The sequence below is a fragment of the Populus trichocarpa genome, chromosome 7, assembly GCF_000002775.5.
Source record: "Populus trichocarpa isolate Nisqually-1 chromosome 7, P.trichocarpa_v4.1, whole genome shotgun sequence".
In the NCBI taxonomy this organism is placed as follows: Eukaryota; Viridiplantae; Streptophyta; class Magnoliopsida; order Malpighiales; family Salicaceae; genus Populus; species Populus trichocarpa.
In genome coordinates this window covers 3,875,955-3,887,029 of record NC_037291.2, presented here as the reverse complement: position 1 = coordinate 3,887,029, position 11,075 = coordinate 3,875,955, and the positions used below count along the sequence as shown (strand labels likewise).

At 29.8% G+C, this 11,075-nt stretch overlaps 1 protein-coding gene across 2 annotated transcripts; it reads left to right on the top strand.

Annotated features, from left to right (window-relative positions):
* The first annotated feature begins 4,141 nt into the window (after positions 1–4,141).
* On the top strand, positions 4,142–7,771 carry LOC7483110 (triacylglycerol lipase OBL1). 2 transcript variants are annotated; one of them, XM_052454779.1, is made up of 5 exons: positions 4,142–4,567; positions 5,989–6,182; positions 6,277–6,310; positions 6,402–7,022; positions 7,111–7,771. In XM_052454779.1, exons 1-5 carry the CDS (start codon positions 4,264–4,266, stop codon positions 7,371–7,373), a joined length of 1,416 nt encoding a protein of 471 aa, XP_052310739.1. In that variant the 5' UTR covers positions 4,142–4,263; the 3' UTR covers positions 7,374–7,771. The 2 variants fall into 2 exon arrangements, with proteins under 2 accessions (XP_052310739.1, XP_006380700.2); XM_006380638.3 differs by having other exon boundaries at positions 4,172–4,567; positions 6,402–7,018; positions 7,107–7,771.
* The last annotated feature ends 3,304 nt before the right edge of the window (positions 7,772–11,075 follow it).

Below are 11,075 nucleotides of genomic sequence, written 5' to 3'. Positions count from 1 at the left end.
TCCATCAATTAATGGTAGCATCCCTCTTAAATAAGCTACAAAGTCCATAAATATTTTGGATTATCAAATAAGCGAACATGTTTTTTGCTATACATATATTTTTCTTAATTTTTTTATACATCATTTCTCTCGTTATAAATTACTAATTTAAATATAAAAAAAATTTCATTCCACAAGGAATTTAATTTTTTCGGCAAATTTCTAGACACTGATTAGCCCAACAAAATTTAGATATAAGCTCATAAGTAAGCACATATCTTGGTTCAATTTCACAAACCATAAAAAATTCAATTTTTGTGTGCAGTTTTTTCCCTGCTTGGTAGAAACAAACGACAATATTTTCCTTTATTATGGTCATATAATAAATTACTATTAATGTTTAATTTACTGTGCTAAAAGTTTTTTTTTTAAAAAAACCAAATTAACTAATACTCTAAAACATGTGGGAAACATGTTTTTTTTTTTCATTTTGTTTTCCTTTTTTTTTTGGGGCTTACATGTTTTTTTCTTTTTTTTTTTTTATCTTTTTTTCCAAGATTGTCTTCTTCTTTTTTTTGTTTTTTTAATTCCTTTTTGTTTCTATATTTTTTTTTAATTATCTTTGTCGATTTTTTTTTAATATTGAACTGGTTGAAAATTTATTTCTATAGTTTTTTTCTTTAAAACATTAAGGATTACTACAATATTTCCCTACATGGTTTTTTTTTATATGAAATTTTTTTTTTCCAAAATAATCTTCATCGATTTTAGTTTTTTTCATATTGAGTTGGTTGAAAATTTTGCTTCATATTTGTTTTCTTTAAAACACTGTAGATTGTTACAATGTTTTCCCATATGTTTTTTTTTTGCTACAGTGTTTCCCCACATGTATTTTTTCAAAATTATCTTTGTCGAATTTTTTTTTAATATTGAGCTGGTTGAGAATTTAGCTTTAACTTTCCCCACATGTTTTTTTTTTCATTTGTTTTTGCTTTTTTTCCCCAAAATTGTCTTCTTCTTTTTTTCATTTTTTTGTGTTTTTTTTCAGAATTGTTTTTGTTGATTTTATTTCTTTAATATGGAGCTGGTTGAGAATTTTGCTTTTTAGTTCTTTTCTTTAAAACACTGTAGATTGCTATAGTGTTTCTCCACATGATTTTTTTTTCTTTTTTATGATTTTTTTATTTTTTTTCTAGAATTATTTTTGTCGATTTTATTTTTTTCATATTGAGCTGGTTGAGAATTTAGTTTCGTAATTTTTTTCTTTAAAACACTGTGGATTACTACATTATTCCCCCACATGATTTTTTTTTATTATAATTTTTTTTTCAAAATTATCTTTATCGATTTTATTATTTTTAATATTGAGCTAGTTAAGAATTACAATTGTAAATTTCCTCATGAAACACTATAGATTGCTCAGTGTTTTCCTGCATGGTTTTTTTTCTTTTTCCTTATGTTTTTTTTTCCAAAATTTTCTTTGTTGATTTTATTTTTTTTAATATTAAGCTGGTTAAGAATTTATCTTTATAGTTTTTTCCTTGAAAACATTGTGGATTGCAATAATTTTTCTCCATATAATTTTTTTTTTATTTTTTCCACAAATCCACGACAACGAACAAACATGCCACAAGTCTGCAGCATCGCGCGGGCATGACATCTAGTAATACACTAATGAATGTGTCGTATAAGAATATTATCGTAAAAATTAATATAGTAATATAATATTTAAGATTTCAAAATTTAATACCATTTGATCCTTTATTATACAATTAATTTTTTTTTTAAGAAGATTTCATTCCACAAGGAATATTTTTTATATATTATTATGAATTATTATAGTTTTTTTATCAAAATTATCTTTATTAATTTTATTTTTTTAATATTGAGCTGGTTAAGAATTTAACTTTATAATTTAAATTATTATTGTCGAAGTTGTGATCCTATTTAAGATGTTGATATATTACATCAATCATGATTAACTTGAGTTAACCTATTAAATTTATGATTCTAGTCATGAATGCGACTACAATGAGCTAATTCGGTTGGATATTAGTCTCTTTATTTTCCCTTATCAAATTGAATAGTTATTAGAGATTCAAGGGGGGTTTGCTTAGCCTGAATTAAAAAGTTAATAGAAAATCAATGATTAAATTGAATAAAAAGAACAAAAAATGTCTAGTGCGAGTATTACACACAAAATAAAGCGGCGCCTACGACTTCCTCAACCCTCTATACATTGAAATTGTCTTGGCGAGGCTTTCCTTTCAAAGTGACGCGTGATGGCAATGGAGCTATAAGGTAGCTTTGGCAACCAATTCTTCTTCTCTTCCTTCGTTTTTTTTTTTTTTCTCTCTTCTCCCCTAAGTTTTTGTGCATGGTTTATTCATCAAAGAATAAGGCTGTTTTTTTTTTTAACTCTTCTTATATTTTTAGTCTTTTGTAAAATAAAAAATCCAAATTATTTTCTACATCATAAAAACCTCGTATCAAGCCCTTTGATTCAACTTATGGAGCCCAATCTCATGAATGAAAAGATGAAAAAAATATAAACAATGAATGAACAGTAAAATACCTAACTCTTTTACGTAATTTTACTCAATGCCTCATCCACTTGCATATTTCCTTTGCTTCCTCTTCATTAAATTAATTAAGCAAATCAATAACCTTGACATTGTCTAGTGCGTGTATTAAGCAAATCAATAGCTTCCTCTTCTTTTAAGTTATTAGAAAATCAATAACTAAATCAAATGAAAAGAACAAAGAATATCTATTGCGTGTATTACACAAAAAATAAAGAGGCGCATATGACTTCCTCAACCCTCTGTACATTGAAATTGTCTTGGCAAGGCTTTCCTTTCAAAGCGGCACGTGGTGGCAATGGACCTGTAAGGTAACTTTGACAACCAATTCTTCTTCTCTTCCTTGCTTTTTTTTTTTTTTTTTCTCTTCTCCCCTGGGTTTTTGTGTATGGTTTGCTCTTAATCAAAGAATAAGGCTGTTTTTTTTTCCTCTCTATTTTAATTCTGGTCTCTATATTTTTAGTTATTTGTAAAATGAAAAATTCATATTATTTTCCACATCCTGAGAAGTTCATATCAAGTCAATTGAATCAATTTATGGAGTCCAATATCAAATAAATGCATTGTGTAAGGATTAAATCGAATAACAATAAACTATAATATTGAAAAAAAAAAACCGATGAAAAAAAATATAAACAATGAATAAACAGTAAAATGCCGAACTCTTTTACGTCATTTTACTCAAGGCCTCATCCACTTGCATATTTCCTTTGCTTCCTCTTTATTAAATTAATTAAGCAAATTAACGTGATGAGGCTAGGCTAATGATTAATAGAGGTGTGCTCCTTCTTTGGTAATGTGAGATTAAATCTTTGATTATAAATCATGATTGTTTTTATGTTTTAAAAATATTTTAAAAAAGTTTTGAAATTTTTTTATTTTTTTCTTTACTTTAAATTAATATTTTTTGATATTTTTAGATTATTTTGATGCGCTGATATTAAAAATAAAAAAAATATTATTTTAATATATTTATAAGTGAAAACACTTTAAAAAATAATTATAACAACACTCCCAAACAAACACAAAAATCTTTATTATAAATAAGAGCGTAAAGTTGGATATATTGTCATTTTTCAACTTTTTTCAACGTGAAAAAAACTAATCCAAAAACACTGTTAGCCATAGAACGAAAAGAAAATAATAATATTAATTAAACAAGCTATCCTGCCATGTTTTTTTATACATGCAGTACTGTATCAAATGAATTGGACAAAACAAATTATGTTCCTTAAAATCGTTTTCCATATGGTCGATTTACGCTGTTGGTGCTTGGTAGCTTCTCTTTTTTTTTTTTTTTTTTGTTGGTTTTAATAATTCATGTTGGTGGGACAAACCCGGCAAGCCATGTGACTCACAAGGGTCACTCACGCACATAGGGACATACAATATTGTAAACAAACAGCAAAAAAGCTGTAATCATATCCCCCACCGAATCATTCCTTTATTTTCTTTGCTTTAATTTTATCTTGTTCAAACCATTAGACCCCACGCCAAGGTCATTGTGTTGCTAAACGTGCTAATTATTGCATAAATAAACCAAGCCATCGAAGTTGATCGGGCAAAGTTTTTTAATTTTTAACTTGGTTTGGTGATTAAGGTGGTAAAAATCTATGCCTATAAATATGCAGCATAGAGAATAAAAGCTCTAAAAAACTCTCATTTCTCCAGTATCCTGCGTTGTACGTACATTGCTGCAGCAATGGATTGCGACAAAGGGTTTTCGAGCAGTTATATGCTCTTGAAACCTGAAGAATTAACATTCTTTGATCTCGTCAACATCTTATTCTCCACTGACATCGAGAAAAGAAAGTTCGTTGATAGCGCGGAGGTGAAGGAGGAGGATTTTCAGCGTCGATGGCTCATATTCATCTCCATTATTGTTCAAAAATTGCTGCAGGTTTTTTCCAAGCCGATATCATTTTTCGGGTCACTTACGGAGATGTGGCTCAACCTTTTGTCTAGCAACGGTGGCTTTGGCAGCCTTCTACTAAATACCATGGAAGGTTATAATCTCAAGCAATATATATAAATTAATACAGATCATAGTATAATTTATTTTCTTTCTATATATAGAGTGTTTATTTATAATTACTATATGTTAATTTGTGCTTCGTTAATTTCATCTTTATTTTTTTTACTATATGCATACTGCTGGTAATTAAATTAGGTTTTTGCAATTGTTCTATAAGATTTATACAGCACAATTTTTTCTCTCTTCCTTTTTTTTTTTTTCCTCTTCAGGGGATTAAGCGGGGAGGGATTCTGCATATAAAATTACGTAAACAGTTTGTTTTCAAGTGCAGTGTCTGTAAGAGGGAGAGAAATGGAAAGGAATAATAGACTCTATTAAATAGAGTTAAGGGAACTTAATTTTTGTGCGTGCATTTAATTACCTAATTCTATTTAGACTGTTACACTCAATAATATATTTGGTTTTAAAAAATTTGGGTTTTATGTTGTGAGATTTACTAAAAAAATTAAGTTTAAAATATAATTATTATGCAGCAGTTTCTATATATTGTTTTAACATAATTTCATAAATATTCCTGATATATTTACTCGAAATTACTAAAAATGTTTTGCTGGTTGTTTTTTTATTGCTTGTAAGAAAATTAAAAAGTTTTATTCATACACCTCACATATATGTTTTACTATAGTTAAATTTTAACTATAATCTTTTTAAAATTTATTTTTTTAAAACGACAAAGCTACCTCAAAAAACGCAACCTAATCTGTTAAAACAATTGGCAGTTGAACTAGAAAAATGTAAAAGGTAGGTAGGTCAAGTCAGCACAGCACGTTAATTGTAATCAAGTTGGTAATTTTTTTTTATTTTTTTTCTTAAAAGTAGCGTCTCTGACTTTCTTAGATTCCTTTCTTTCGCATGCTCTTAGCTGTTTCCTTGCAGTAATTTTATGAACAAGCAACCGACCTAAGAACTGTCAACGTATCGTCTCTTTTTTGGGTGAAAGTTAGCATAGTTTGTGCAGCTCTAGATGGTTGTAGCAGCTCATATAACAAATCTTTTACAATTACTTATTTGTGAAAGAGCATCAGAGACGGCAGCATTATGAACTCATAATTTGATAGCATCATCTTCCCTATACCTATTCGTCAGTTTGTCAAGCCTTACAGCTAGAAAGCGTTTTGGTACGCGTGGTTGGTACGGTGGGCCTTTAAATAGAATCTAGATAGGTGGCAGAAAAACTCACCATATTCTTAGGGCCCTTTAATGCTACTGTAGTTACTAGAAGACACCCATATTCTCCAACATGCACACACTAGGGTGACGACTACAAATTTGGGTCACTTGAAAGGATTGATTTGAATAAACTTGGCTTGATTCAGTTTAGATCTTTAGTAATATTTTTTTCCGTGCTTTATCAATATTAAATGGAGTCGTTGGTTTATTGTTGCCGTTTAGGGAAGGTGGTGATTCCGGAGAAAACATCAGCATCTTTCTTATCTTTTACTGGAAATTACGACTTACGAACAGAATTGGACAGAAACATTAAACATGGTGATCCGAGGTACTATGCAGAACTTTCTATTATGGCTTCTAAAGCATCATACGAGAACAAAGAGTACCTCGAAACTATTGTCAATCATCACTGGGAGGTACAATATTGTTGTAATTACGTAACAGTTTACTAATTTGTTTTGCTAATACAGTATGACCATTTCTAAAACCATTGTAAATCTTATAATGCAGATGGAGTTATTGGGATCCTATGACTTCTGGAACGGTAAGATAGCTACATGGATCATAAAGTTATTTTCTGCTAAGTAAAATCTTATAACGCAGATGGATTTTAACATATGATTCCTGGGGTGCAGATTACCAAGATAAAGCCACAACACAAGCCTTCTTACTTCGTGACAAAAAAGATGACCATGATACAATTGTTTTGGCTTTCAGAGGTACTGAACCTTTTGATGCGGACGCTTGGTGTTCCGACTTTGATCTTTCCTGGTATGAGATTCCTGACGTTGGAAGGATCCATGGAGGTTTTATGAAAGCTCTGGGATTGCAAAAGTGCCTTGGTTGGCCTAAGGAAATGAAGCAAAATAGCTCACGCCCAGCACCATTAGCTTACTATGCCCTTAGAGATATATTGGAAGGCATTTTGTCACAAAATGATCAAACAAAATACATAGTGACCGGTCACAGCTTAGGCGGGGCGCTAGCAATTCTGTTCCCTGCAGTTTTGGCATTCCATGATGAGAAACTGTTGTTGGACAGGTTACAAGGGATCTACACATTTGGGCAGCCTAGAGTAGGAGATGGAAATTTCGGAAAATACATGGAAAATATGTTAGAACAGAACACGATTCCATATTACAGGTTTGTTTACGGTTCTGATATAGTTCCTAGGTTGCCTTATGATGACAAGGCCCTCATGTTCAAGCACTTTGGGACATGCCTCTACTACAATAGGAACTATGAAGTACAGGCAAGTAATAAATTCATGTCAAATCCTAAAATCCAATTCACATCTTGAAGTTACCTATTCAAATTAAACTCATTTGGGCTAAATGCAGGTAGTTGAAGAAGAACCAAACAAGAATTACTTCTCTCTACGTGGGGCAATACCCATGATGGTAAATGCATTTTTTGAGTTAATAAGAAGCTTCACCATCTCGAGCACCAAGGGACGAGACTACAAAGAAAGATGGTTCTTGAGAGGGTTTAGGGTAACTGGATTGGTACTCCCTGGCGTTCCAGCTCATCTTATCCAAGATTATGTTAACTCTACTCGTTTGGGATCAGCCAACGTATTTCTGTCAGGAACCAAGAAGCAAGAGTAACGAAGCCATTAACGCTCTGCAAATATTTGTGCAAGACCCATTAAACATTCAATAATTAATCAAGGATGGGAAGTGTCTGTGTGTGAGTGGGTTTTTCAGTACCGGGAGGTCTAATGGGTGGAGGCCAAACAAACGGCGTCGTATATCCAAATCTCCTAATTTCATTAATTTTATTGCAATTTACTCTTTATTATTAAGAGATCATTGGTGTTTGTGTTTTTTTTTTTATTACAAGATGTCAAGATCGCAATGTGTGAACCAAGTCCTTGTGGTATTGTAATTTTATAAGCACAGGTCTTTTGCGTCTTCTTGTAGTATTTATATATTTTGAATGATTCATCTCATGGAACCAAAAGAAAAGGATATATTATTATTTTCAGAATTGGTTCTTCTATTAATGGGTTTGTTTTTATTTTTTAATTTTATATAAATTTTTCCAATTAATCTATTTTTTTAACTTCTTATTTATTAAAAAATCAGAATATATTCAACTAGAAATCACTTTTGACGTGATTAGATTTTGTGTGTGTTTATATTTGAGGTGGAGGTGGAGGTTGAGGTTGGGTATGAGACCCATTAAAAAAGCCATAAAAAACAAGAAAAATTAGCTTTTATGGTTGAGTTTTGTTATACCCTAAAACAACCTCAACTACAAAAGCTAAACCAAACATACCATTCTAACTTATCAATCCTAACTTTTGACGTCATCCTAACTTAACAAGCTTGGTTTAGTTCGTTGTCATTTAATGACTTTTTCATAAAGTAAACCAAAACTATAAATAACAACAAGCACATTGGTTATTATTTTATTCTTGTATGAACACTTCCAAGCATATGGATTCGAAAAAGATCATCTTCTTTTCTTATTCAAATTAAAAGATATATATATATATATATCAAAGTTATGAGAAACTTCCACGAAATAACATTTAATTTTAAAATTAAATCGTTATTAACATTCTCCATGCAGGCTCATTCAACATTTAATATATACTATTCGAATATTGACACATCCTCGAAAAACAATTTAAAAAAAATCATATCTTCTTCTTTGTTTTTTTTTTCGTGTGATAATTATATTTGTTCTACCTGAAGTCAACTCGGGATAAATAAGTTATTCATGGTCATTGTTTAAAGATGTTGACACGTGAATGATAAAATCTCTTGAAACACAATTTGATTTTACCACGTTCAACTTCTTTTAAAAAAATATCATATATTTTATTTTTATTTTCACAATTTTTGTGTAATAATTGTTCTTATTATCTGTGAATTCAACCCAACATAAATAAATCATCTAGTTATTGTTCAATGATGTTGACAAGTGAAAAATAGAAACCATTAATACGTAACTCCTTATTATTAAAAAAATAAAAATAAATAACAATTTATTTGATATGTGATTTTTACTATAACGCGCGCAAATATGTTTTTGAATGTTGGGATTTCTTTTATTGATATGGTTGAAAACATTAGGCTGGATTAACGCAATTCCATATAGGGTCCATTAAAAGTTAATAGTGGCTTTAAGGCTTATTTTGTACATAATTAATTTAAATTGGTCAAAACCTAATTAATCATTATCATTCCTTCAAGTTCAATGTACGTATTCTCAAAGTGAGGATTAGGTCTTATTATCATACTTGGATCTTGAATTACTATTTTAAATTTTGATAGTTTTTCACCTTTAACAAAAAACACACATACTAGTTTAGAAGAAAAAAATTAGCATGTAATCACAATAGGTACATTTTTATCATTAAACAAAAACACGAAGCAACTTCTCTTAGATAAGATGTTTTTGGATGATTTTCATCTTATTTTTAGTATAATTGATCCCTTACCTAAAACCTATAAAGACTAATTAGAGTTCCCCATTATTATAAAACTAGGTGGTGATTTATTTTTTTTATTTTTACCATTTTTATATATAGTTCATCGAGATATACTCTGTAATAATAAGGCCTGTGATTTCTATTTTTTCCATATTGATCATTAGAAATGATGCATCATTTTTTGGATTAAAATACTTTGAGGTATTTGCATTACATAGGACCTGAATGGAATTGTATTAGAGTTGATGGACAAATCAAGTAGCATAATGCCCTTATGACCAACAAAAAATGGAGGATAAACAACATCATAGGAAATGAATTCCAAGTAGGAAACCCATAGTGAAAAGGATGCAATTCAGTTTTTACCCTATCATGGTATGAAATGATCAACTCAGGGATTTCATCATTGATAATTTATGTCAAATGGACATTTTTTATCTTGTTAATGGAATTATCTTATGTGGTTTTCTTATTAATTACAAGGCTTACCTGGAGCAATCCAACCATTAATAAATTGTTTATACAACAATGGCATAAAAACAAAGTAGCTATTGCTATATTTAGTTTAGAGGATAAAGGTTGAAAAGTTAAGCCTTATCTTATCTAGACTAGAGATAAATGATTTCATCTGACCTTATTTTCCAGTTCAATACATTGAATCATTGTTATCTAACAAACAAGAGTTATGACAAATATAAATTCAAAATAATATTCATTAATGCTTATATCATGAATTTAATTTTCTAAATAAATTAAACAATGAGAAATTAATTTTCATGAAAAAAATGGATATCAGATTTTTCTAAATGATGAGCTATTAACTTATCAAAAGTTGATTACTTGTGGAGAGTATAAGCATTCCTCTAATTGTCACTTCAAAGAATATAATCGAATCATTATGAAGAATTGATGGGTAATTGTTGTCTTTTGAAACTTTTCTTATCAAAGCTTTAGTCGTAGTAAGACCCACTTCAACCCTCTCTAATTTTACATCACATTGACCACCACCGCTCATTAAAAATAGAATTTTCTCTTGAAATATTTTATATATTCATTAATGCCCTTTTCTTTTCCTTTATGACATAAACATAGGTCGGGCTTGTAATTAGTTAGTCCTATACTATGACAAATGAAAAGCCAAATAATCATACAATCATGACTACAAACGAAGAAAAATGTCATCCTAAAACTGGTAATACTTCATCTAGTCCAAATCTAATCTCGTTTTTTTCCCTCTTTTTCCTTACATATTTTTTGACATCAAGATAAAAAAAAAAATAATAACTAGGTTTTTTTATTGTAGTGGATGTGGAAGAGGCAAAGGAACAAAGTGTTGTGGCCATGAAAAATTTACATGCTTTATTTTTATAACTAAGTATACTGCCCGCGCGAATACCAACCATGCATGCTCACAAGAAGCCCTAATTCCTAGTGGGGAAAATCCCTTGTTCATACCCCTTGTCTAGCCATGCTTCTAATAAATAACTAAATGAAAACTCAGACAACCATTGCTCAATGATACCAACCCATCAAATTCATCAAGGGAAAAATTGATAATACACTATCACAATCCACAATTAAAAGATCTCTACATCCATAATTGACAACACAGTAAAAGAACAACACCTTTTATTATATAGTTAATTATGCTTCTAACATGTCTTTCAAAAAAGATTAGTTGTCGAATATAAGTTAGATTAGGATTTTCTCTTATCAAAATGAGACATTTTCGATTCAAATAATGCATCATGAGATGAAGATAGTTAAAAATTGTCTAACCCTTATATGTGTAATATTTCATTTTGTTCTAGATAATATAACACTACTGGAAAATTGATAAATACAAACAAAAATAACGAGAGAATAT

Coding starts and splice junctions, on each gene's coding strand:
- LOC7483110 (XM_052454779.1), top strand. CDS start 4,264: ATGGATTGCGACAAAGGGTTTTCGAGCAGTTATATGCTCTTGAAACCT. Junction 6,183..6,276: donor TTGTCAATCATCACTGGGAG/GTACAATATTGT, acceptor CTTATAATGCAG/ATGGAGTTATTGGGATCCTA. Junction 6,311..6,401: donor ATCCTATGACTTCTGGAACG/GTAAGATAGCTA, acceptor CCTGGGGTGCAG/ATTACCAAGATAAAGCCACA.